The 26,866-nt window shown below is 40.2% G+C and overlaps 1 protein-coding gene and 1 long non-coding RNA gene across 3 annotated transcripts in view; both read right to left on the bottom strand.

Moving 5' to 3' along the window:
• Window positions 1-2,047: 2,047 nt before the first annotated feature.
• LOC125403645 (uncharacterized) lies at window positions 2,048-19,267 on the bottom strand. The gene is made up of 3 exons (XR_007233014.3): window positions 18,720-19,267; window positions 7,498-7,639; window positions 2,048-5,931 (listed from the first exon to the last, which is right to left on the bottom strand). It is a non-coding gene; the product is annotated as an uncharacterized LOC125403645 (long non-coding RNA).
• Window positions 19,268-23,304: 4,037 nt separating this feature from the next.
• Window positions 23,305-26,866, bottom strand: part of Erlin1 (ER lipid raft associated 1) — a 46,850-nt gene continuing 43,288 nt past the window's right edge. For both annotated transcript variants that reach the window (XM_048439188.3, XM_048439187.3), the window contains one exon: window positions 23,305-25,538. In XM_048439188.3, coding sequence (XP_048295145.1) covers window positions 25,317-25,538 — 222 coding nt within the window. In that variant the 3' untranslated portion in view covers window positions 23,305-25,316. The remainder of the gene's footprint in view (window positions 25,539-26,866) is intronic.

Raw genomic sequence — 26,866 nt, 5'->3', positions numbered from 1 at the left:
CCTGTATCACTTTCCACAATTCAGACCCTTGCCTCTTCTCTGTCCCAAGTCCAGAGTTTTTTTGCCTGGCAGAGGCCTTTCAGGACTGGAACTATACCGTTTTGCCTTTCTACCACCAGATTGCCCGACTCCCCTGCAATATCCAACATTGTCAAGCCTTTAAGATCCTTTTAGGTGTTAGGATAACTCCTTCCTCTCTCTCTGCTTGGGAATCGAATCACACCTATTTGTGTTAAAAAATAACAATAATACATTTAGTATTATTTTCTGAGACCATGCCCTATCTCTTTCCAGGTCTGATTTCAGTGTCCCTCCCTGGCATTTCCACAGAACTCTGCATATGTCAGAGATCCCGGCTTCTGCTGTTATTGCTGGCTTGTTTGTCTCCTTCCATTACAATATACGGTGCTAAGGACTTTGTTTCTGGACCCCTAGTTCCCAGCCTCCACCAGCGTGTTACAAGAATTCATGTTGTAAAGCAGTCAAAAGCTATTAGCTCATCTCTGCTTTCACGTTTTGTTGACTCGAGAGCAGGAAAATGATGGTGTGGAAATTTTAGGCTCCAAGGCTCTTGCAGCTGCCTCCCCTCACCCTACTTCCAAGATCGTGACCATTGGTTTGGTGACACGTTGCCTCAGACTGCTGTCTGGCCAATGGAACGCTTGTGTAGTGTGGACTCTGGATCCGTTCTGTGTACTGGGCTTGCCTAATCTGTACACAGTCTGCCCTGCAGTAATCCTCTGGTCAGGAGTAAAGGGCTTCTTTCGACTTTGGAGAGATGAATGTGATGTATGTTACTGATTAGACCTCAGTGAGGCTATCCGGGCATCAGGCGGAAGGTTAATTGGAAACTAGGACCATGGCTCTAACCGATCTGGTCCTTTGAGAGAGGGGCTGTTGCAAGCGGGGCTTTGAGTCGTCCTATTGACTAGGGCAGGTAAATGGGTCTCATTGATTCTAAGATGCTGGGGGATTTGTTGTTGTTGTTGTTTTTGACATTTTAATGGCACTGAAACATAAATACAGTATTCTATTTACTTATTTTGTATACTCTGTCCTGCCTGCATGCTAGAAGAGGGCACAGATCTCATTACAGATGGTTGTGAGCCGCCGTGTGGTTGCTGGGAATTGAATTCAGGACCTCTGGAAGAGCAGTCAGTGTTCTTAGGCTCTGAGCCATCTCTCCAGCCCTGAAATATAGTATGTTAATATGAAAATGTAAAGTAGAAACCAAAATTGTCTAGTAGTCTCTACGGTTGAGGGGCGGCTTATAAAGCTACATGGATCATTTATATAACCTAAAAGCAATTTCCTGAAGGGTCCTGACCCATAGGGCTGGACATCCCCTACAATCTATGTTGAACTTGGTTCACAGGCTTAGATTCAGAGTATTTGGATTCCAAGAAAACTGAGGGTTCAGGAACAGCATCCTGCAGGGTGAGACATCTCTAAAGGAGAGCTGGAGGGGACATGCCACTTCCATTCAGCCAAACACAATAGTGCAACACGATTAATAAAAACCCAGAGATAGATATTGGGGTTCAACCCGAAGACCAGAAAAACAAAGTAGCCAGTCACTGACTCAAACCTCTACTTCAGTCCAAAAATGGTGATCCTGCCTCCAGGAATCCTCAGAATGAGACCAAGCCTGAAGGCTGTCCCATCCTTTCTTATATTCCTCTCTAGTGCTGGAATTAAAGGTGTGTACCACTACTTCCCGGTTTCTATGGCAAACTAGTGTGGTTCCTGGGATTAAAGGTGTGTGCCACTCTGCCTGGTCTGTATGGCTGATCAGTGTGGCTTTTTTATTTTCTGATTGTCAAGAAAGATTTATTTATTAAAATACAAACAAAATATCAGTACACAATAGGGCCTGGTTCAGGTCTTATTGCTATTCAGTCCACGAAAACCAAAGAACTAATGCCAGCGTGATGTGGTGACATCTTTAGTCCCAGCACCCAGAAAGCTGATGAAGTAGAACGCATATTTGAGGCAAGGCTGGACTTCGTAGTATGATCCCCTCGCCCCCTGAAAAGAAAGGCGAGTGTCTGACTTAATTGAGAAGAGTTGTGGAATGGATCTCAGGAAGTTCATCAACGGCTTAGAAGTAAAGTCCTTTTGGCTGTACAGATGAAATGATGTCATCCTAGAGGACTAGATAGCAGAAACCCCAAGGCTTTGTGTCTGTAGCTGGGATTTTTGCCTAAGATCGGGACAAACCTGGTCAAACTTCCTACCCTCTGAGCATCAGGGCTTTTTTTTTTTTTTTAACCGTTTATATCTCACAGCATTTTCAGGGAGAGGTGAAATAGGATGACAGCAGCCTGCTCAATGAATGGAAGATGCTATTGTTGATGGAGCCAAACTTGCCTGTGGGAGAGCATTCTTAGGATCTCTTGGGGATGCTAAGCTGTGCCACAGGGCATTCTTTGGGGTGAAGAGATACTGTAAATTTATGTAATAAAAGTAACTTTATCATTATCCCGGACTCACACTCAGAGAACCCATTGTTTGCACTGCTTTGCTATGGCCTCTTCGTTCAGCTGTGATGTTTTTCGTGAGTAATTAGGATAGTTGGAAACTAAGAAATCAAACTACCTGACTGGGAAGGGAAGGAGGAAAGGGGATAGGGAACAGGAAAAGGCTGTCAGCTTGGAAATAGGGAACTGGGTGTGAGGGGTTCAAGTCAGAGAAAGAGAAAAGAATGTATGGGCCTGGAGGGATGGCCACAGGGATTTTTATAGATGTTTACCTTTGCGATGTGTGTGGCTATCCATACACCCTTCCATACACCCAAGAAATCCTCAGATTAGGTCTCCCACTAGCCTGAAACTCACCAACTGACACTAGGCTGACTGACCAGAAAGTCTGAGGGATCTACATGATCTGCCTCCCCAGGACAGATAGTACAATCTCATCTCCTCATCGGCCTTCTTTACACGAGTTTTGAGTCGAAACTCAGGCCCTCAAGCCTGCACTGCTAGCACTTTATCCAGCTGGCTGTCTATACCTATATTTATAGATACATATTTGTCTATATAGCTATCTATGTAGCCTAACTCATGTTTTGAAGCAAATTTTGTGCTTTAGAAAAAAAAGTATCAAAAATCATGTATATACCATAAAATATATGTGATTTTTAAATCTGTTGATTAAAAGGTTGAAGAGCAAAAAAAGAAAAAGAAAATATTTTGTGTTTATTTGGTTTTGAAACAGAGTCTCTCTATATATCCCTGACTGACCTGGAACTCACTCTGTAGACCAAGCTTGTGGTGATATTTTGTTTGTAATCTACAAATAAAACTTGCCTGAAGATCAGAGGGCAGAGCTTTATTTGTAGAGTTAAACAAGATATCACCACACAGGCTGGCCTTAGATTCATAGAGATCCACCTGCCTCTGCCTCCTGAATGCTGGGATTAAAGGCGTTCACTGCCACATCCAGCTGGAAAAAAAATTTTTTATGCACAATGATGCTGAAATCCAGTTAAATGTGAGAATGAAGGAAAGACTTGATCTCAGAAAACTCAGTGGGCTTATTTCAAATGTTCAAGTGAATAAGAAGAGAGGAATCTGATTAAAAGAGGCAAAATTCCCATATTTTAAAAAATTATGAGGGTAGGAGGAAGGTAAGGAACATTTATATGCTAACCAGTATAGTGGCCTGATGTGGTGCATGTGTCTATAATCCCAAACCCCAGCATTTGGTGGGCGGTAGGGACAGGAGGTCATCACTCCCCATATCGTTTGCAGTTTGAAGCCTAGTTGGGCTACATGAGATCCTATTTTAGCAAAAAAAAAAACAAAAACAAAAACAAAAAAACTAATGCACACATAGCCACAGTAATTGTTAGATCCAAAGTGTGCCATTTCAAAATCCTCACCATTGAAACTAAAGTACCTCACTTACTCAGGATGTGAGATGCCCCTCTGTATGCTGTGAATATATTTATTACCGTTGGTTAATAAAGAAGCTGATTTGACCTATGGCAGGGCAGAATATAGCTAGGCAGGAAATCCAAGCAGAGATACAGGGAGAAAGAAGGTAGAATAGAGAGATGCCAGCAGTCACTGGGGAAGCAAGATGTAAGGTAACAAGTCATGATCCTTGTGGTAAAATATAGAATAATAGAAATGGGTTAATTTAAGTTGTAAGAGCTAGTTAATAATAAGCCTGAGCTAATAGGCCAAACAGTTTGTAATTAATATTAAGCCTCAGAGTGGTTGAGAACTGGTGGGCAGGAGCGAAACTTCCAGCTACATATACATTTTCATACATGTAAGTTACACATGACATAGCATTTTCTGTCTTCACCACATGGAAAGTGACATTTCCCAATGACACTGTATACATTTGCATCATTGTGTAACCATCCCTCACCACATCTAGTTGGAGCATTTTTACCTTCCTCTGAAACTCTATTTTCAATAAAGACTTGCTCCATTCCCCTCTTCCTGCCTGGTTATCACTAGCCTAGTTTGTCTATTGCCTAACTACTTTTCATAAGTGCTGGGTCATACACTGAGCATATGCTTAGCTTTGTAAGAAACAGCTAAGCTGTCTTATAAGGTGGCTGTATGGTTTTGCATTCCAGTCAACAGGGTCACTGCTCCAGCTTCGCATCTCATTTAGTGAGAGATGAAGGCTGTGTTCAGCTTCAACGTTTCTGAAGGCTGTGAACGCATCTCTTCTTTATTTGCATCTCTTTGACTGAGGTACAATGCTGCGCAACTTCTCACTGGCTTATTTGTCAGTTGTGTGTCTCCAGAAGTGAGGTGTCTCTTCAGCTCTTATGCCCTGTTTTTAACTGTTTCAACCTCAAATTGAGTTTTCAGAGTATTTGGGGTAATCATTCTTCATGAGACACATCCTTTGAGAACATTTTCTGCAGCTTGTCTTTCCATTCTCCTGTCTCAGCTTTATCTTCACACTCTTTCTCATTTCCAGTGTCCCCAGATCAGGCAGGTCTGGTTGTTGGTTTTTGACCCAATTGGTGGCAGCTGCTGCTCACTGAACTCTGCCACTTCTAGAGCAGCTGTCATTGCTGTTCTCCTGTGTACCCACTGTCCTCTTGGCAAGGTGTAGTCTTTCTGCAACTGGCCCTCTTGCTCTTTGCCCCTAATTCCAGTCCTGTGACTGTCAAAAGGGCCCAGTCATGAACGTCTGAGTCCTAACACTGGATGTGGTTTAACTTCTTAAGGATGCTCTCTGGGCCACATGCAAACCAATGACTGCAAACAGATGGGAGGGGGAGTAGGGAGAGCATTGTGACAGATTACCTATTTATCTCATCCTTCTAGTGGATTATCTATGGGTCAAAGAGAGTTCTTTGTTTTGCTTTGTTTTTGTTTTTACGACAAGATAAAGTCAAACTTACAAAGAAACTCTATTGTTGGGATAAAAATTTGTTTTGTGAATGTGATACAAACCATATAAATACTTTGACCTGAGAACGGGAAAAAGTATGTAGGCCATACATTAATTTCTCTGTTGTAAAAGTGACAGAAAATAAGTTTATTTCCAAGCCATATAAGAAGAAGCTCTGCTACTTGCTGATAGCGTCTGATGAAGGCCTTCTGGGACCTGCTGTCAGTTTTGGGGTCTGGTTTATAGAGGAGGTGAGGAATACAGACACAAATGTCCATGTGGTTTTAATGAATAATGTTGCTAGACTAGCCAGTGCTAAGAATAAAGAGATTATAGAAAAAGGAACCAATCACTTCGATTTGAATGACTAAAAGAATAAACTCTTATCTAGAAATGAGACACAATTTTTAAGGTGGGGGAAGACTGATAAGCCCAGTAGCAATGGGGTTGCTATCTAGGTCTCTTGGCTCCACCGGAGACTTTAGGGAAAACTTTTGCAGAATGGTGGTGAAGAACAGTAACAGCTCCATATGAGCCAAACTCTCACCAATGCAAGACCACATCCTTGGAAGAAGAAAATACCACATTAGTTTTCTTCGTGTTCAAATGAGACCTGAAAGCCATTGAAAATGCAATGGAATGCTTTGGAGGACAGTAAACTAGAAGTTGTCAAAGCACTCAAGGGGCTGGGGAGATGGCTCAGCAGTGGTTAAGATCACTTGCTGCCCTTGTAGTGGACCCAGGTTCCCAGCAGCTACATGGTGGCTCACAGACAGCTCTAACTTCACCACAGGAGATCTGATGACCTCTTCTGACCTCCTCAGGCCCCTACATGCACATATACACACATACACATAAAATCTTAAAGCAGTAGAAATTTGAAAACACCCTGAAGAAGTATTCATCTTCAGTGCAGTAACACTTGCAAGGAGTCACCTGCCGGAACTGGCGAGGCTTCGAGGCCAGCACTTATGTCATCAGAGACTGAAGGACACCTCGGCCTGGCTTTACAAAGGGGTGGTTAAGCAAATCTTTGTGGATCTATTATACAATGCAACCAGAAAGCATTTTATGACAGATTATTTAGTATATTTTATCATCGTATACTATGTGAAAGCAGACTGATTGGACAGAATAAACCAAATTTAGTATAAAAAAACTACATGTTACATCTACTATGATACTGTTTGAAGAGCCTGTGATGGGAAACTACAGGTTGTTTTTACCGCTCTCTCTCTCTCTCTCCCTTATTTATCTATTTTTTGTTTTTTTGAGACAGGTTTCCTCTGTAACTTTGGAGCCTGATCTGGAACTAGCTCTTGTAGACCAGGCTGACCTCAAACTCACAGAAATCCACCTGCCTCTGCCTCCCGAGTGCTAGGATTAAAGGCATACACCACCACCACCGGCTTTACTTGCCTCTCTTACTCTGGTTTCCTGAATTTTTATGTTGACCACTTATTAGCATTGTATTTAGAAACAATGCATCTTAAACTTACTGGTTTATTGATTGATTGATTTTTGCAGGCCTAGAAATCAAACTTTGGGCCTTACATACTGTAGACAACTGGTTTGTCATTACAATCCCAAGCTCCTTAAACTGTTTATTTTTAAAATACTAATCAAACAAATGCACAGACTAAGAGTAAGAAAGAAGGCACACTGACAATGCTGCCAAGTCATTTTTATGACTCAACAGTACATACAACTGGAGACCAAATTCTGAAGACAGAAGATGAAGTGGCTGAGGCTCTTTGACAGACTCTGGCTCTGGGAATCAGAAGATTAGTAATAGTTGACAGTTAAAACTGAAGACATCTGTGCCGTGTTTTGGAAAAGTTAATATTACAAAAGGAAATCAATAGGTAAAATTTCAGCAGTGAGTTACTTTATCACAAGCAATAGATAACATCTGAATTTGAGGAATGTTTGTTTTCTTTAAAAATTTGCCTTAGCAATCCACAAAATCATTCCTGGAAGACTTACCTCATGGGATTGGTGTACAGACTTAAATGTCCCTCTAGACTCAGACAATTTTGACAGTTTGGTTCACTGACTTTGCATCAGTGGGTCTCTTACTCACGATATAATTCAGTGAAGCTAAACATTGCCTGAAACGTCTGTACTTACCAAGGGAGAAAGGAACAAAGCAGTCTGTTTTCTTGAAGCAGCCATCGTAATCCAGAAAGTGTCCTGGGTCAAATGTCTCTGGGTTGGGATACTCCTTATGATCCAGTAAGATGGAAGACAGCAGCGGAAGTACTGCAGTGCCCTGAAACCAAGGATGGAGAACGCGATGGTACCTTGCCACACATTAGCTCACAGCAAGTCAAACCCTCCTGTTTACCAGTAAGTACACCTGGGAGGGGGAAGCCCCTGCTTCCCTGAACACTGTCTCAGGTTATAGCGGCTCCACACACTTCTCTATTGACAGGACGCTTTCTGTGGTAAGAGTGACAGTGTTCAGTAATAGTCACTGAAAACCTGAGCCTTGGGTTCACATTGTCCACACATGGGCTTTACTGGGGCTTCTGCGTCAAGATGAAAGAATTACTTTTTTATGTTTATTATTTTTTTTTCTTTCTGGATTCAGCTGCAAGAGAAAGAAAATGAAATCCTGAGCCTCGGATTGGTATAAATCCCATTTTCCTCACTGTAAGATGGGGCAATGAAGACAGGCTTTCCTCCTGGCCTGCTAAGATTTTTGTGAAGCTTAGGTTTAGATCCCAGCTTCTTTTTGCCCCTCAAAACTGTCTCTTTGTTTATTCTTGACTGTCATTGAACTCACTCTGTAGACCAGGCTATCCCTGAACCCTGAGAGCTACCTGCCTCTGTCTTCCAAGTACTGGGATTAAAGGTGTGTCACCACAGTCTGGCAGATTCCAGCTTCTTAAACTGTGGGTCTTGATCCTATGGAGAGTCATAAATATGGGTATCCTGGTTAGTCTTCAGTTAACTTGACACAAGCTAGAGTCATTTGAGAAGAGAAAAATCTCAACTGAGAAAAAATACTCTTATCAAATTGGTCTGTCACTGTTCCTGTCAATTCTAAAGTTTTGGAAGTTGCCTCCAATGTACTTCCTGTTTACTTAGGTATTAGTATATCCTTCTGGGATCTTTGATGGAGTTGAAGGCAGATAATTATAGTTATAGTGTTTCTTATTTATGATAAAAGATAAATTAGATATAAAACTTTAGATTTGCAAAGATAAAATAGATGACAGAATATTTTCTTTAATTTTGCCAGACACAAATAGACTAAATATTGTAACTATATTCTTGCTTGATAACTGTTTTGTATATATAACTTCATTATGTTAAAGTTAAAAACCTTCCTTTTTAATTAGACAGAAATGGGGTTATGATGTGGGATGTCTTTCTGTGTATGTTTTGCTCTTATTGGTTAATAAATAAAGCTATTTGGGCCAATGGCTTAACAGAGTAAAGCTAGGCAGGAACTCTGAATAGAGATATATAGAAAGAGTAGGCAAAGTCAAGGAGACTTCATGTAGCTGCCGAAGAAGAAAGATGCAGCCAGAGCCTTTCCAGTAAACCACAGCCTTGTGACAAAATATAGATTAATAGTAATGGGTTAATTTAAGATGTAAGAGCTAGCTAGAAATATGCCTGAGACATTAGTCAAGCAATCTGCAATTAATATAGTTTCTGTGTGTTATTCGGGTCTGGGTAGTGAGGAACAAACGAGTAGTCTCTGTTTATATGTCACCTAGTTCACGGGGCACTTTTCTGATGAGTGATTGACGGGAAGTGCCCAGCCCACTGTGGTGGCACCACCCCTGGGTGGGTGGTCCTAGGTGTATAAGAAAGTAAACCTGGCAAGCCAGGGAGAGCATGCCAGTGAGCAATGTTCCTTCATGGCTTCAGTTCCTGCCTTAGCTTCCCTCAGTGGAAGCTGGGATATGTAATATATATAAATATAAAGAAACCCTTTCCCCTTCAAATGCTTTTGGTCACAGTGTTTTTACCACAGCAATATAAAGCGAATTATGAGAAAGGGGACTGAGTATGATTTGGCAACAATTAAAGGCTTCTGAGTACACAAGGACCAAAAGTGCAATCAAAATCAAACATGCAGAGAAACTGAGGCATTTCACAAAGTGCTTATGTGTGCTGCATCCTGCGGCATCACTGTAGCCTTGTTCTGAACACAGCATGTTGTCATGAGCATGCTGTCACACTATACAACAGCAAAGAACATGACCCAACACACCGCAGCTGAGATTCAAGACTGCTGTACCCTATGGATTGCAAGGTTCTTCCTGTGCACACAAGGTTCTCTTCTCTTAGAGAAACAATGACTCAATTTTGGAAAACAAAGAGTGTTCGTTCAGGTTTTTCCTTCTGTCCTCTTCAGCCTGCAAGTCTAAATTTAATGCATCTTTAAGCTGTATTATATTAGAAAGGATGTTTGGTTTTAAAAATTGCTATTTAAGCCACTGACTTGAGTGCCACTGAAAAATTTAAAGCAGGGCCTGTCACACAGAGAAACCCTGTCTTGGAAAAAAAAAACTGAAGGAAGAAAAGAAGAGATTTAAAGCAGTTTGGTTTGGGATTAGAACAGGATTTTTCAATAACTTCTGAAATGGCACTAAACATCTTGCTGCTCTTTTTAAACTGTCCATTTATGCAAAGTGGCATCCTCAGCGTTGACAACTATAAAATCAAAACATCAGCTAACTCTGAGAATCACCCCAGATGCTCTCCTTCTACAGTATCAAATACTCGACCCATATTTCAGTCTTCATCTAAAAATGGCAAGCACAGCCGTCTTGTTAGTGTGCAAAAGTGGTTGTTTCACATATTGTATAAATTTCATACATTGTGCAAAAAATGTTTTCAAATTATTTTCTTTCTGATTTATCACTGGGAAATGTTTAAAGCATCTACTGTTTTGTATACCTAATACACAAAGGTCAGAGCTTCCCTGGTGGAAAAGGGGTGTGAGTGGGGAATGTCCAAGAAGTTCCAGCTTAGAACAAGATGCTGATGGTGACCACTCTCTCTGTGAGCCTCCCATCTGCCTGCCACTGGGCTGAGATATTTTAAACCTCGTTTAACTCTCGTGCCAGCTGGGTACCTGGATGCTTTCTGGCTCACATAATATAAACAAGGAAGTTGGGGTTTACTGGAGGTTGTCCTGGCAAGCAGCACAGCTGGATCCCAAATCGAGCTCCACCTGATCGCAGAGCACTCCGACTTAGCCCAAAGCCTTCTCTTCCTATTGTTACCCCGTGTTTTCTTGAATGTTTGTGCAAGGATTGGAAATGGTGACACAACACCAAAATGTGCATTAGTGCGAACAGTAAAATGTCTCTCCTGTTCTCTTAAAGACTGACGTTTTTCTGTTCCCTTCCACCCTCGTGCCTCAGTGTGCAGGTGGGGGCAGAGGGAGTTCTTTCCTTCCACCATGTGGGTGCTCAGGTCATCACTTGGCAGCAAGCCCCTTTACTTGCTGAGCTATCCCAGAGGCCCCTCCCTCTTTTCCTGTACTGACATATCACGGGTTTCTATCATGATGTAACCACTGTCACCAGATTGTGATGGGCCTCTGGAAGATACTCTATGGAGCGAAAAAAGATACACATGGCCCCCACTGTTTCCATCCAGGTCTTGGGGTGTTCTGTAGTTTGCATGAGAAACAGCAGAATTTTTAACTAGCCATTTTTAATGAGCATCTTTTTAAATGAAAATTTTCTAATCCTCAAATATAAAATGCATTTTTTTCAGTTAGTTTTTTGAGCCAAAGTCTCAGACTCACTATGTAGTTGAGACTGAGTTTGAACTCCCGATCTTCCTGCCTCCATTTGACAAATACTGAAATTTCAAGTGTGGGCCTTGACATCTAGCTTTTAAATATATAAAAAAATAAATTCTTATTTTTGGGGGAAATCTACACAAAGGTAAGTTCTTAACAGTGGGGATGCTCTCCAGGTGCTTTAACAATCTGTAGCTGTTGAGGAGGTTACCCTAGTTACTACTACCAACAAGAATTCCCTCCCTTAGGCAGAGCTGGTGAGGCCAGCCTGATCTACAAGGGAGTTCCAGGCCAGCCAAGATTTAGCCTTGGCTCAAAAACAAAAACAAAAAAACAAACAAAAATGCTTTCTTAAACAGCCTGTCAATATACTATGGTAAGTTAAAACATGAATCTTTATAGTTTTTATTTTCAATCTATTCCATTCTGTGGGTATATTTTTATATACCCATTAACCATTTATAATTAATTACCACACACAAAAATAAATTAAAAGTACTATGGACTTGTGTTTTATCGTTTTGTAGCACTTATACTTATCTTGTTTGTTTGTTTTGTTTTTGGAGACAGGATTTCTCTGTATAACCTTGACTGTCCTGGAACTTGCTCTGTAGACCAGGTTGGCCCCGAACACAGAGATCTGCCTGACTCTGCCTCATGAATGCTGAGATTAAAGGTGTGCACCACCACTGCTCAGCTCCTATCATTTCTTTAATAAAATTCATATCAAAATTAGAATCTTTTAGTTTGGTTACAAGAAATATATATGGTTATATATATATATGGTTATATATATACATTTTATGTATTATATATGTGATGGAAACATATAGTAGTATTTGGGGATAACTTGTTTTCCCAGTCTAATACAGAATATGTTTTTTAATTTATTAAAAAATTATGTAACTTAGCATTCTAAAGCAAAAAAAAAATCTTTCATGGGAGATGGGTAGAGGGAATGGGAGGAAATGAGGGAGGGAAAACTGCAGTCAGGTTGTAAATAATAAATTTAATTAAAAAGAAAACTTTCCCACCGGGCATGGTGGCAAGTTCTACTGAATGAGTTCCAGGACTGTCAGGTTTGAAACATAGAGAAAAACAGCAGTAACATCAACAAAAATCTTTCATTACTGAAAATGTCTTTAAATCTTCAAAATCTTACAAACTTCCTGTTTACTCTTGAGAGTATTTTCCTTGTGATTTTTTTTTAATATGAAAACTTTTCTTAGCTGGTTTGGTGGTGTACACCTATGATCTCAGCACACCAGTGATTACGTTAGAAATTCTGGGGCCTTTAGCTCATTTTCAATCAATAATTGATCTATTTCTGCATTATCTTATACTAGAGAACATGGCAGGTCCATATGGGATAATATGTGTATTATGTATTTGGGATGATGCCTATTCCTGATTATATATTGTACCCAAATAAAAATAAAGTCAATTCTGTATCATCTGGTATAAATTCAGTGGTTTCAATATGCAAAACAACTCTTCTGAATATTGTGATTTAGTAACTATGTTAAGAGGTTCTTTAAAATCCCTGAGTGTCATGAGAATAACATATAATTCTTACTTTTAGACAGAATCATAAGGGCTTTGATTCATTTTACTTAAATTTTCTGATTTGTAACCTGCCTTTCCTGATTTATTTGCATCAGTATAGAATGTAGGGACTCCAGTTATTGGTGTGTCCCAAACAATGCAAGGAAGGATTCAATTAGCTCTCTTTATAAGTCGAATCCTCTTGCTTTTGGGATAGTTGTTAATCTTTCCCAAAAAAATTATTACAAGCTCTTTGCCAGGGTTCACTTTTTTCCCATAATTTTTTAATTTAATCATTAGTCTCAATTTTCCTTTTATAATTAATTCAGAGACCTCTTCCACATAAGTTTTCATTTTTAAACTTGGTTTATGTGGTAAAAAGATCCATTCTAAGACAATATCTTCCCTCTGCATTAAAATTACTGAGGAGAAATATTTGGAGTATGTAAAAGGGATTGCTTGTTCACTTCCTGGCCCCCAAGACCCAAATAATCACACAGAAACTATATTAATTCCAACACTGCTTGGTCCATTAGCTCAGGTTTCTTATTAACCAACTCTTACATCTTAAATTAACCCATTTCTATTAATCACTGTATTACCACAAGGCTGTGGCTTACTGGTTAAGGTTCCGGTGTGTCCTCCTTCGGCAGCTACATGGTATGTCTCTGATTCTGCCTACTCTACTCAGCCTGTCTATATTCTGCCCTGCTATAGGTCATAGCAGCTTCTTTATTAATCAATGGTAATAAAATATTCATAGCATGCAAAGGGGAATCCCACATCAGGAGTGTAATATGAATTATTATAGAATGCAGTTAAGATTTGTATCCACACAGTCCACGTGCCTTCTGTAATTTCTCTTCAAACAAAATCAGTTCTCTCTCAGATTCTGATGATAATTCCCTGGGACCATTTAAGTCCTTGTCACCATTAGGTTTTATCCCAATAGTGGGCCATAGCTGGGAAATGTCTCCTGGCAATCTTCAGAAATTATTAAGAATCTGCAAGCAGTCTCTCCTAACTTGCAGCTTTTGGGGGTCTAATTTTTTTGTAAACCTATTTCATAGTCTAAATAATTAATAGAATCTCCTCTTTGAATTTTTTCAGGAGCAATTTGCAATCCCCAACAAGACAAATTTTCTTTACTTCTTAAAAATTCTTTCTAAAGTATCTACATTTGAATAAGATAGCAAAATGTCATCCATGTAATGGTAAACTATAGATTAAGGAAATTGCTTATGCATCATTTCTAATGACTGCCATGCAAAATATTGGCATAGGGTGAGGCTATTTGGAATTCCCTGTGGCAGAACCTTCTATTGATGTATTTTAGCAGGCTGAGAATTATTATAAGTAGGCACTGTGAAGGTAAATTTTTCTCTGTCTTTTTCTTGTAAAGATAAAGTGAAGAAAAAATCTTTTAAATCACTAACTATAAGAGGCCACCCTTTAGATAATATAGAAGGCAAAGGAATGCCAGACTGTGGAGAGTCCATTGGCTGAAACACCTTATTAACAGCTCTTCATTACCATTCTCCATTTTTCAGATTTCTTTTTAACAACAAATATAGGAGAATTCCAAGGGCTGGTTGATTCTTCAATATGCTGAGCATCTAGTTGCTCCTGTATGAAGTGTTTTTAAGTCCTATAGTTTTTCTGTTGTTAAAGACCCTTATACAACCAATACAGGTTCATCTGTCAACCATTTTAAAGGTAGGGCTGTTGGTGTCTTTGAAATATCAGTAGGTGCTGTGCCCTGTTCTTGTACAATCTGAATGGTTGGTGACTGTTCTTTATAAAACCTAATATTTTCCCCAGAAACATACATTAATTCATGGTTTGTTTCTAAGATTGGGGGGGGGGATATTAATCTGAGTATTCCATTGCTGTAACAAATCATGTCCTAACAAATTCATTGCTATGTTAGCAACATATGGTTTTCATATTCCTCTCTGTCCTTCTGGCCCTATACATTCAATCCATCTCTCATTACATTTTACCTGAGATGAAGTTTCAATCCCTAAAAACTAAACATTTACATTCTAAAGAGGCCAATTTGGATGCCAAGATTCTGATGAAATTATTGTTACATTCATACCAGACCTTCAATGACAACATCATTTACTCGTATTTTTAATTTTGGTCTTTGTTCATTTATTGAAGTTTGCCAAAATACTCAAGTTTATGGTTTCTCCTGAATTTTTTGTTCTCCCTTTTATAAATGTTCTATTATCCAGAGCAGTATGGTTTCTTACAATAAGTATTAGGTTCTTTAATTGCCCTGGGAAGGAGTTTCTTTATTGAGGCAGGAAACAACTAAACCAGATTTGGCATAGGGGCTTGCAAGAGGCCCCCCTCAAGGAGTTTCCTGAAGGCAAAGATTACAATATTCCATGTTAAACTACATTCATTAGTCCAATGCCTGCCTTTGCCACACCTTCCACATAATCCAGAAGGGAGGGGCATTCTGAATGGATTATTCTTAGAAAAAAACATTGTTTCTAGGAATGCCCTGCCTACAATCCCTTTTATTTTATTTTATTTTTGCCTACTACTCTATGCGGATCTATGGTGGACGATAGAAGATTGTGTGTGGGTTGTTCTGCAGGCCACCGGGAGGTGCTGACAGATGGTAATGGAACTACTTGCGGTGCTGGGCCGGGAATCGAACTCAGGTCCTCGGGCGGAGCGGTTGGGCGCTCTACCCCCGAGCCGTCTCTCCAGCTTACAATCCCTTTTAAAGTGACCTTGTTTGCTACAATAATAACATTTGACATTTTGATTTTTCCTCAAACCTCTGGAAATCACCTCTCTTATCCATGTCTCATCATGTTCAAGAGATTCTATATTGTGTCTCATATCCATTCCTCCAAAGGTGCTGACCTTGCCTTTAACAGCTTAATTACCCTTTTGCATAGAGAATTAGCATTCTCAAAAGCCAGAGATTCAATTATAATTTGTCTAGCTTCTGAATTTGGTATCATTCTATTTACTGCTGAAGTCAATCTTTGTAAGAAAAAGATTAAAATCTTTATTTGGCCTCTGCATAATGTTAGTAAATGACTCAATTTTCTTTTCCAATTCTCCAATTCTGTCCCAAGCATTCAAAGCTGCTGTGCAGCATAAATGCAGGGTGTGGTCATCATATACAGCCTGCCTTTCTATAGTAGCGCAATCTCCTTCTTCAAGAATTTGATCTTGGGATATTCTCCTACATCTAGCTTTAGTTCACTGTTCAATAATCTTAGCCTCTTCTCTGAACCAGATACTCCATTGTAATTGTATACCAGACTCTAAAACTCCATTATCCAAATCTTTCCAGCGGTTAGGGATAATTCTATTTCAAACTGACCATGAATTTAACATTTTCTTCACAAAAGATAAATGCAAGTCATATGAGACTATTGCTTCCTTGAATCTCTTTAAATCTAACAATGGCACAGGAGTCCAGTCAGCAGTAATAGAGCCTCTGCCATTTGGTAAGTCCTATAAGGTTACTGGACATATTAAGGTTGGTTGTCTGAAAACTTTAGGCTGTTCCTCTCTATTCTTATAATTCAGTGCTGAAATTGGCTCCCCATTAAATTCTTATGTCTGGGTTTGAATCTGTCTGTGACTCACTTTATTAATTTTATTCTAAGGCCTGTATCTTAGCACTCAGATTCGTCAACATTTTTAGTGGTAAGACAAAAATCAAAATGCTGACAATGTTTACATTTGACATTACATAAATCCCATCTAAATTAGATATCCCCTCATTTAATTGTTCCATTTTCAAACTGTCTAGCATATCATCATACAGAGACCCAAATCCCTCCATTTTCATGGTTTTCCCCATTTTTTAATGTGGGGGGGGGAACTTCTTTTAGGCAAATGACTTTTTTGTGAATTCATACCCCAAACATTGGGTGTCAAATGTAGCACAAATAATAAAAACCCAGAGTCAGAAATTGAGTTCAATCTGAAAACCAGAAAAGCAAAGCGGCCAAGCCACTTGAGAAGTCTTACCTCTACCAAGGTTGGGCTACTGTAGACTAAGCAGACTAAACTTCTCTTCTCCCATTTTATATTCCCTCTAGTGCTGGGAGTAAAGGCATATGTCTCCCTATGGCTAGGACTAAAATTGTAGCCCACTACTACCTGAATTTGTTTCTGCAAATTCTGATCTTGTGTAGCTCAGGGTGGCCTTGAACTCACAGAGATCCTTTTGCCTCTGTCTCCCAAATTCTGGGATTAAAGGTGTGTGTCACCATTACCTGACCTCTAGTGGTTTTAGCATTGCCTCTGGCTTTTGGGCAAGATTTATTAAAATAAAAAAAAAATATACCACTATAAGGGGTAATCAATATGTAGTTTGTCTGAATTTTCCTTGTATGCCTGAACTCCAATTCAGCTTAATATAGCTAATAAGATGCAAATCCTGGCTGATGAGCAAATGAAGAAATCTGGAGGGCAAACTGGTTCAAACAATTCTTTCAGTCTCTCTATTCATGCACCAAACACTTACTGTGTGTAGGCTGTTTTCAGTGAGGGGTATGATCTGGCAGGGGAATTTTTCAGTCAAGGTAACATTATGATACTGGGAGCAGGAGGGCCACCTACCTAAATACAGATTAGGTATGCCACAGTATACCAGGTCTGTTTTTATGCTATTCAGGTTCATTTGATCCATATAATGGAAGAGTGCTGCTTGTCCAGGCTCCAAAAGGCTCGAGTTTCTGCAGTCAGCTATTATTTTGACCAGCTCCTCTGGAGAGAGCACTTCTTTCTGGCCCTATGAAGGGCAGAGAAAGCCAACCCATAGGCCACAACTTAACAAGTTAAATAACTGCTCATCCTTTTTCCTGGCCTATTTTAGACTATACGCCCTCTGAAATTGCCCCTAAACTGAGCGTCCACTGTCCTAATTGCTCCAATGAACAAGGTTAAGGAGTAAAGACCTGGATCTATGGTATAGCTCAAAGCTTTACTTTGCTACTTGGTTTTGTTTATTTTTTGAAACAAAGCTTCTCTGTGTAGCCCTGGCTGTCCTGGAACTCATTCTGTACACCAGGCTGGCCTCAGACACATAGAGATCTGCCTGCCTCTGTTTCCCGAGTGCTGGGATTAAAGGTGTACACCATCACTGAACTTACTTGGCTACTTGTTATTCACATGTTTTTTGGGTCAAGTGACCCTTTCTGAATCCCAGCTGTAAGATGATAGCAGAACCTCAAGGTTGTGAGGAATCAAGGAGAATACCTGCAGATGGGGACCTGTGCCAGTAAAGAGATATTGTTACTGACAGGGACTTGCAGAGAGAGGGACCTCATGCTTCCTGGTACTAATGAGGCAAGAGTCTAGGAAATTGCATTTTAAAATGTAACACATTACTTTCCCACTGCTTCAATCACCATTTTCAGCTGGCTGCCTTCCATACATCCTTTGTAATGGCTCAAATCACACATTGATTCCTAGAAACCACCAGATTCTATTGATCTTCACCGATCTTGACATGCAACTCACCACTATTATTCTTGTACCTCTTTACTTGACACACCTGCCCCACGTCCAAAGTTACATGCCTATTTTTGTTGCTTTAGCAGCACAGTAGGTACCTAATACTTATGTGAGAATGCATTTTTCAACATTAAAAAACAGAAATAAGTAAAAAATTAATTAAAAAACAATGGCAAAGAGATAATATATGGTTATCATATTCCCTTTTGTGCTGTAACAGTATCTGAAACTGGGTAATTTACAACCAATATAAATTAATTGGCTCTTGGTAAGAGACTAAGAAGTGAGCTGAACTTCTACCAGTGCTTCAGCAAACACTGGTTTTTCTGTTGTCATTCTTTACAGATGCTAGGCTAAGGATTCTTCAAATCCTTAAGTTCTGTTTTCTTTTAACATCCCATTTCTATATCATTTTCCCCCTTGTATTTTGCCATCTACAGCTAAAAGAAGTCATGCAGCTGCTTCAAGACAATAGACCGAATGTCCTCAAATAGGGTGGGGAATAGTTACTGCTAGAGTATTTACTCACATGTGCTAGGGTCTGGGTTCAGTCCCCTGTATAACAAAGAAAGGAGATTTCTTCCACTAGGTATCTTGAGAACAATCTTAAGATTCATCCTGTAGAACGCCTTGTCACATACATAATGACCTTCTTTTCAGCTTGGAACAATGATAACCTTTACTCCAGTTCTCAACACTTAGTTTCTATTTCTGCTTCCTCAGAACAGTCTTGGGCATCCCATTTGTGGTATCTTAAAATTCACTTTCCCTACAGCTCTCCTTGCTAAGCCCTCATGACAACTTCCTCTAACACTCTGCTTACAGCAACCCAGGCTGTTTCTAGCCTGCCTCTCCAAATGCCTCTTCTAATTACTCAATTCTAAAACTATGTCCACATTTTCAGATGCTTATTACAGGAACGCCCTACTCTTCTGGAACCAACTTCTTCTAGTTGTTGATCTTGCGCTGCTCTAAAAGAATGTTGTACACTGGGTAATTTCTGACAGGTAGAAATCTCTGACTATTCTGGAGGCTGGAAATCTAAAATTGAGGACAATGCCTGGTGAATACCTTCTCACTATATCTATCATCTCATAGCAAAAAGCAGAATGTAAGAAACAAGAGGGTGAGAGGGGAAAAGGGAAGGAGGGAGGGAGGCAGCATACACATGGGGACAAAAAAAAAGGAATTCTTTCTTGCCATAAAGATCTTAATTCATTCATTATACCCATTACTTAGTATCCTCTCTGGGCTCTCTCTCTCAACACTGGTGACTGAAGGCTGTTCTCTCTCTCTCTCTCTCTCTCTCTCTCTCTCTCTCTGTCTTTCTCTCTCTCTCTAAGATTTTTTTCTCATTTTACATAGCTATCCCCATTCCTAGTCCCTCCCTTTCTCCAGCCCCCTCTTTCCCCACCACCCCACCATCTACTCCTCAGAAAGGGTAAGTACGGCTTCCCACAGAGAGTCAACGAAGTCTGACACTTCACTTCGAGGCAAGACCAAGGTCTTCCCCCCCCATATCTAGGTTGAGTGAAGAATCCCTCCAAAGAGAAAGCTCCAAGACACCAGTTCAAGCACTAGGGATAAATCCTGGTCCCACTACCAGTGGCCCCACAGACTGCTCAAGCCTCACAACTGTTCCCTACATTCAATGGGCCTAGTTAGGTTCCATGCAGGTTCCCCTGCTATCAGTCCAGAGACAGTGAACTCTCACTAGCTCAGGTCAGCTGTTTCTGTGGGTATCACCATCATGGTCTTGCTCCTGTTATCGCTCCTCCCTCTCTTGGGCTGGTCTCCAGAAGCTTGGCCCAATGTTTCACTGTAGATACAGAGATCTCTCTGTATCGCTTCCATCAGTTTCTGGATGGAGGTTCTATGATGACAATTAAGGTAGTCATCAATTTGATTACAGGGGAAAGCCAGTTTAGGCATCCACTCCACTGTTGCTTAGTCTTAGCTGGGGTCATCTTTGTGGATTACTTGGAATTTCCCTAGTGCCATGTATCTCGTTAGTCCTCTGATGACTCCCTCGATCAAGGTATCTCTTTCCTTGCTTTCCCTCACTGTCCTTTCCCTTCTTGAGCATCCCATTCCCATATGTTCTCCTCCTCTTTCCCCTTCTCCCCTCCCTTTCTATCCCTGCAACATACTCCCTGGCATGAACCCAAAGGATGCACACTCATACAAGGATATTTTCTCAACTGTGTTCATAGCAGCATTATTTGTAATAGCCAGAACATGGAAACAACCTAGGTGTACCTCAACTAAAGAATGAATATATAAAATGTGTTACATTTACACAACGAAGTACTACTCATTGGTAAAAAATGATACCTTGAAATTTGCATGCAGATGGATTGAACTAGAAAAAAAAAAAACATGAGTGACATAACCCAGACCCAGATAGACAAACATGATACATACTTACTCATAAGTGGATATTAGACTTAAATTAAAGGATAACCAGCCTATAGTTCACGATCCCAGAGAAGCTACGTAATAAAGAGAACCCTAAGAGAGACATACATGGATCCCTCTGGAAAGAGGAAACAGACAAGATCTCCTGGAAAGATTGGAGGCTGTTCTTAACACAAACTTTTTGAAGACCATATTCAAACCATAGTTCACAGCAAGAAAAAACAAGTAAAGTGTCATTATGAGTTATGGTCCATGTAATAAAAGACTAGGAATGAGAAATTGAGCTTGTTGTCAATGCTTGATGTGGGATTCTCCTCTGTATGCTGTGAATATGTTTTATTGCCACTGGTTAATAAAGAAGCTGTTTTGGCTTATGGCAGGGCAGAATAGAGAAAGGCAGGAAATCTAAGCAAAGATAGAAAAGGAGGTGGAGTCAGGCAGATGCCATGTAGCCTCCAAAGAAGCAAGAAATAACAAAACAAAAGCCTCGTGGTAAAATATAAAATAATAGAAATGGGTTAACTTAAGATACAAGAGCTAGCTAGGAATACACTTGTTTTAATTAATACAGTTCAGGTCTGGAATCCTGGGAAACTAAAGCACAGTCTCTGTTTACAAAATGGCAACCAACGTGGGGTTGTTTTACTCTCTGATCTTCAGGCAAGTTTCATTTATTAAAATACAAATAAAATGCCACTACAAATGCTTACACAAAGACAATAGATCAAGAGAAAGCTAAGACACTGCTCTGAGTTATTGGAATGTTCCTGAAGGTTGTGACTGATACTTATATTTTTGGTTGTGAGCCTAGCCTTTAATGGCTGAGCCATCCATCCAGGCTGGTTGATAGTTAAAACTAGTTATCTTACACCACAGCTCCTGAAGATAAATATCAATGTGGTTCATTTCACACTCACACTTGCCAGGTACTGTGCTCTTCTCTACTGTGGGCATTTCTGGTCTACTCAGAGACATACTGCTTTCTATAGATTAGATAAGCTAACATACCCTAGCAGTTGTCATATGGAAATTACTATACTAGGTACAGTAACTTACTTTGCTAAAGAGCTGCCCTGCAAAGATGAGTAAATAGTGATGTAGGAGGATCTACTATCTATCTGTTGCTTTCATTGGTTAATTAATAAAGAAAACTGTTTGGCCTGATAGGTCAGAATATAGGTAGGCAGGGAAGACAGAACAGAATTGTGGGAGAAAGAAAGCAGAGGCAGGCAAACGCCATGTTTCTCCTGCCCAAGATGGACGTGGGTTAGAATCCTCCCGGTAAGCCATGACCTCGTGGTGGCATACAGATTATTAGATATGGGTTAGTCAAGATGTGAGAGTTAGCCAATAAGAGGCTGGAGATAACGGGCCAGGCAGTGCTTAAATGAATATAGTTTCTGTGTAATTATTTCAGGGATAAGCTAGCCGGGATCTGGGCAGGAACGCAGTCCGCCACTCCTTTTACAAAACAGTTTAGAAATAGCTGGTAATTTCCCATGATTATTTCCTAAGTCTCCATTCGCATGAACTTGGCCCAGCTTTTAAGTCCTTTTGTTACAACTACTTATTTGACTGTGTTTTGCTGCACTTCACATTCACCTTTTGTTTTTTTACACAACAAAACTGATCAAGTCTCAAGGATCAAGCACATCTCAGGGGTTAGCAATAGATACAACCCCCAGGCAACAACAGAGTCATAGTCACTGCCCTCAGAAAGCCTGGGTTCTTATGTCATAATAGACTCTAAAGCAGGTCATGAGGCAGGATGCATGCTTATGCAGGTTAAATGAAAAACGCTAACTCTGAGCACACAGTTCAGGGTGAACTCTCTGAAACAATGAAGAATCATTAGGAGTGAGCAAAGCAGAGCAGGTACCACCAGAGAGGAAAAGAAAACCAGGACAGAACAAAGGGAAATAGAGTGAAGGCATATTCACGGACCTTAGAAGTGAGTGGCATTTCCGGAAAGGCCAGCAGGGCCAGATTATAAAGCTCCTCACCTGCATATACTGGCACTGTGTCTAATCATTTAAAAGCAAGTAGAACTCACAACTGTTAATTCACATTCTCTTATTGGAGTGGGAAGAATTCACCTTAATGTCAAAGCTTATAGGATAACAAGTTCAAATTGGTAGTTGCAGCTTCTTGGTTTGTGGCAGCTAATGTGGGAGACTACGGAGGTGAATTCCAGAAGCAGAGGAGACTCTCTCCCAGGATCTCCCAACTATTCTCTGTTAGTCCAAAAGCACTGTTACAACTGTCTGCACCAGCAATGCTCCCTGGGAGAGAATCTAGGTCCAACCCGGACTCTGGTAACCTCTGAACTAATTAAGTTAGTTGTGTACAGTGTACACAAGCTGCCCCCCCTTTAATGTAAAACTGTTTTCCTTCTAGTATGGGCTCTAAGGGGCACAATGACTGTTCCTTCTTCAATGCCCTGCTCCTGACTTATCCCACAAACAATAGCAATGTTTATCAAATTCTAGGATCCAAGAAAAAGTGGAAATATTATTAAATTTTACTTGGTAGGCATTATTTTGGGAAAAGTATAAACCTCTACAGTTAAGCTAAATCAGCAAACAAACTTGCTCTATAGTTGAGAAGGGCAAGTCAGCCTTAGAAACACGTTTAAAAAAAAAAAACAGAAAAGCATTAAGTCATATGGGGAAAACACAATATACACACACAGTCACTGATAGGAAAATAATTTTATTTAGATTCTTATTTTTAAAAACGTAGCTTTCACATATAAATTTAGACTTAAAGATTACAGTGTATATTTACCAAAAGGAACATCCCTGAAGGATGGCCAGACTTAGTTCACTGAGTGGGCACAGGGAAGTTCACTCTATAGGGAGCTCAAGTGGAAGTGCTTTCTTTAATCTTTCACAATGGCACTTCCCTGTTCCTCAACCCGGCCAACATGACCTGTGGCCGCTAAGACACCTACAGCCATCACTTTGGGGCAACAGCATTTCACTAATGGGAATAGAAAACATCTCTAGAAATGAAAGCACAAAGCTCAATGATCCAGATATCCCACAATCATTATTTATCTGCAGCAACAATATGACAGGTATATTTATATAGTTCAAAAATTTTTGTAATGAGGGTTCAAGAACACAAAATTCATTTAAGGGTAATTAATATAATTAAATGAGAAGGATTATTTTTTCCATATTACAAATGCCTCTATACTATAAGGCCTAGGGGAAAGACCCATTCAAACCTGGGCTTTCCTTTTCCAATAAAATGTTTGGCACAACCTTTCAGTTGTTGCGAGATAACCAGCTGAGAGGTTTCAGGAAGTGGGCCCATTACACTTCTGCCTGGCTTCAACACAGTATACACAAGAGCTGTCAACAGGCTTGGCAGACTCAGGTCTACCTGTGCAGCATAAAGTTCCAGGAAAGTTAATGTGATGGGGAAAAGAGGTCTGGATGAAGTAGATCTCCTATAGTTACAGGTTAACTTTGTCATTTTCTCATGGAAAATAAATTCAATGGCTGCCCAGAAGTCAATGGAATTCTGATCTCCTAGAGTGAAAGCTGGAAAAGCAACTTTGATATCAACATCACAGGGTCAAAGGGGAAGGAAACAAAGATGACCAAGGATGCTTTCTAGGTTACTTTTGGTTTCACACTTGGTGAGCTACTTTAAGGAGAATCAGTGTGTTAACAACCACGGCATCCATAAAATCTTGGCCTTTAGAAAGGAGTGCTGGGGCAAATGAATGTACCCCAAATCCAGTTTTAAAATACAAACTTCCTGCAATTATGACATAATACTGTGCAGCAAATTAGGAATTGCACACTGCTCTTATGTCTGGTTAAAACCTTGTCCCAGCTTAGGAGAGTCACGAGGTGACCTCTAAGCAGTTGTCTGTGGCTAAAACCAGGCACTTTCATCGCACTTGGGCCAGAGCAGTGATGTAGACATCATCACCCAATGGAGGAAACACAGGGTCCCACAGTTTTGGTGCAGTGCAGGTTTTGTCTCCCTTAAATTTCAGCTGCTTTCTCTATCTCTGAGTTTACTAATGAAATAAACTAGTGATCAGGAATCTCTGTAAGAATCCTCTGGTTGGGTGGCAAAGTGCATGTCCCTGCAGGCCACCAACCTGACTGTAGGAAAACAGAACGGTACACTTTGTATCAAGTAAATGGTTGCTCAACTGGAAGATCATTTCCTAGGAATCCAGAGGCCTGGCTGTTAATCACATGGAGGAATGCTGGGACTGGACTTTAAAAAGAGCCTGGGCCCCAAATGTCATCAGTCTTCTTTAACTTACCATTTTCTGGTGGTCTTTTCTCTGGCCTCCTAGCTCTTGAATGTTTAAGCACACGTCCCCAGGGACCAATGTAAACATTATTCAATAGACCTCAGCTTTGAAAAAAAACACAGCTTGTTATATAGTGTTTGACATTCCAGTGCAGGCAGTATCTAAGCGTCACTTTCCCTCACTCATGAGTACCGGTTTACAGAGGAACACAGACAGGATACTTGATAAAACTGTGGCTGAAAAGACCATTTGAGTGCCAGACAGCTGGCCCTATCCTGCAGCGAGCTGGCAAACCAGGACTATGACAAGAGAGTCACAACAGAGCACAAATTCTCTGTGAATCTGTAAAGTCCATATAACCACTGTTCCCACTTAGCCCCTTGGGTCACACTTTGATATGGGAGAGCATTTCTACCTCTTGCATCAACCTGTGTTCTCCTTGTTTTGGACGGGGCTCTCTCCAGAGGGTTCAAGAGTTTCCTCAGGGGGAAGGGAGCCTTCTTTTCCAGTCCTAACATCGGAATATTTCAAAGCACAAGAGGAGTCCACGAACATGTTAGGGATGTTGCTGCCAAAGTAGATCTTACTGTTAGAAGCAATGGCCTGATACTTCTTGAGTTCCAGATATTCCGGGGTCAGTTTGTGCTGTGTGGGGCAAACAAGATCAAAGGAATTAGAATAGTTTGGTGCGATAGCCATCTCTTCTCTCTAACACCATTTCTCCAGCTGCTCTGCTGAGTAACATGATCCAACCTGGAATGTTTGCCAGTGATCCTATTTCACTGTGGAGTGTGCTATCCTCCTAACAGCTAAGTCCTTAACTAAAATTCCTTTAACAAGCTTCCATCTTAAGGCAGGTTAAGCTGTATGCTTTTAAAAATAGACTGGGGATTAAATAATATGTATTTCTTTTGTGGTTTATTAAATGCTTTACATGCATTTTCTATTTCATGTAGTTTTCTTCAATCAGAACTGAGACAGTACTTCTACTGATTCTCTTGAAAGAGGTACCCAAGTTACCAGATCAGTATTAGGGCTTCCAAGCAAAAGCCTAGGTTCACAATTGTATAACTAGATGTTTTAGTGACTCATTTTTTTTGACCAAATTTGAGAATTGGAATATGTCAAGCAATCACCTAATCTAGCATCTTGCCTTTATTCAGAAGTTGGCTGTTTAAATCATTTGTGGTAAGACAGATGTTTGTCAACCACCAGAACTGCTTCTACCAACATTTAATTTTTGAAACAGGACCTCAAACTTACTTGTAGCTAAGGATGACCTTGAACTTTTAGTATTCCTGATTTTACCACCAGATTCTGCTTCTACCAACATTTAATTTTTGAAACAGGACCTCAAACTTGCTTGTAGCTAAGGATGACCTTGAACTTTTAGTATTCCTGATTTTACCACCAGATTACTGGGAGTCACCACACCCAGGTTTATGTGGTATTGGGAGACCAAATCTAGAACTCAGCACCCTAGTCAGGCACTCTGCCAACTAAGTTACATTAAAACTCATTGTTCCCAGAATATATGCTCTCTATGTCCCCAGGACCATTCTAATAACCCCCTCTATGTCTTGAGTCTTTCTTGTCTTCTGTAGTGACAGAGCACTTACTCTGTACTTTAACATCTTTCAGTCCCTGCATCTCCACCTTCCAGCTGATTCACATCTAATGCCAAAACACTGCATGTAAATCTAGTCATACTGTATAACTACATTACTTCTTAAAGCCCTTTACAAGTGATCTGAGTGGCATTTCTCAAAACGGCAGAAAATGATGACCCTTTTCAGGATAAGTTTGATCTTAATAGTCAAGTCTTTTATTTTTAAAAAGGGCACTTTATTTTTGTTTATATGTATGTTTATGCGTGCACAAGTGTAGTAAGGGACAGAAGATAAAAGAGTCTGACTTTCCAGAGCTGAAATTCTGAGTTACCCAATATGGGTGTTGGAAACTGAACTCTGGGC

Source organism: Myodes glareolus, chromosome 7 (assembly GCF_982192425.1).
Source record: "Myodes glareolus chromosome 7, mMyoGla1.1, whole genome shotgun sequence".
NCBI lineage: Eukaryota > Metazoa > Chordata > Mammalia > Rodentia > Cricetidae > Myodes > Myodes glareolus.
The sequence above is the reverse complement of the archived record's forward strand: the minus strand, read 5'-3'. Positions and strand labels throughout refer to the sequence as shown.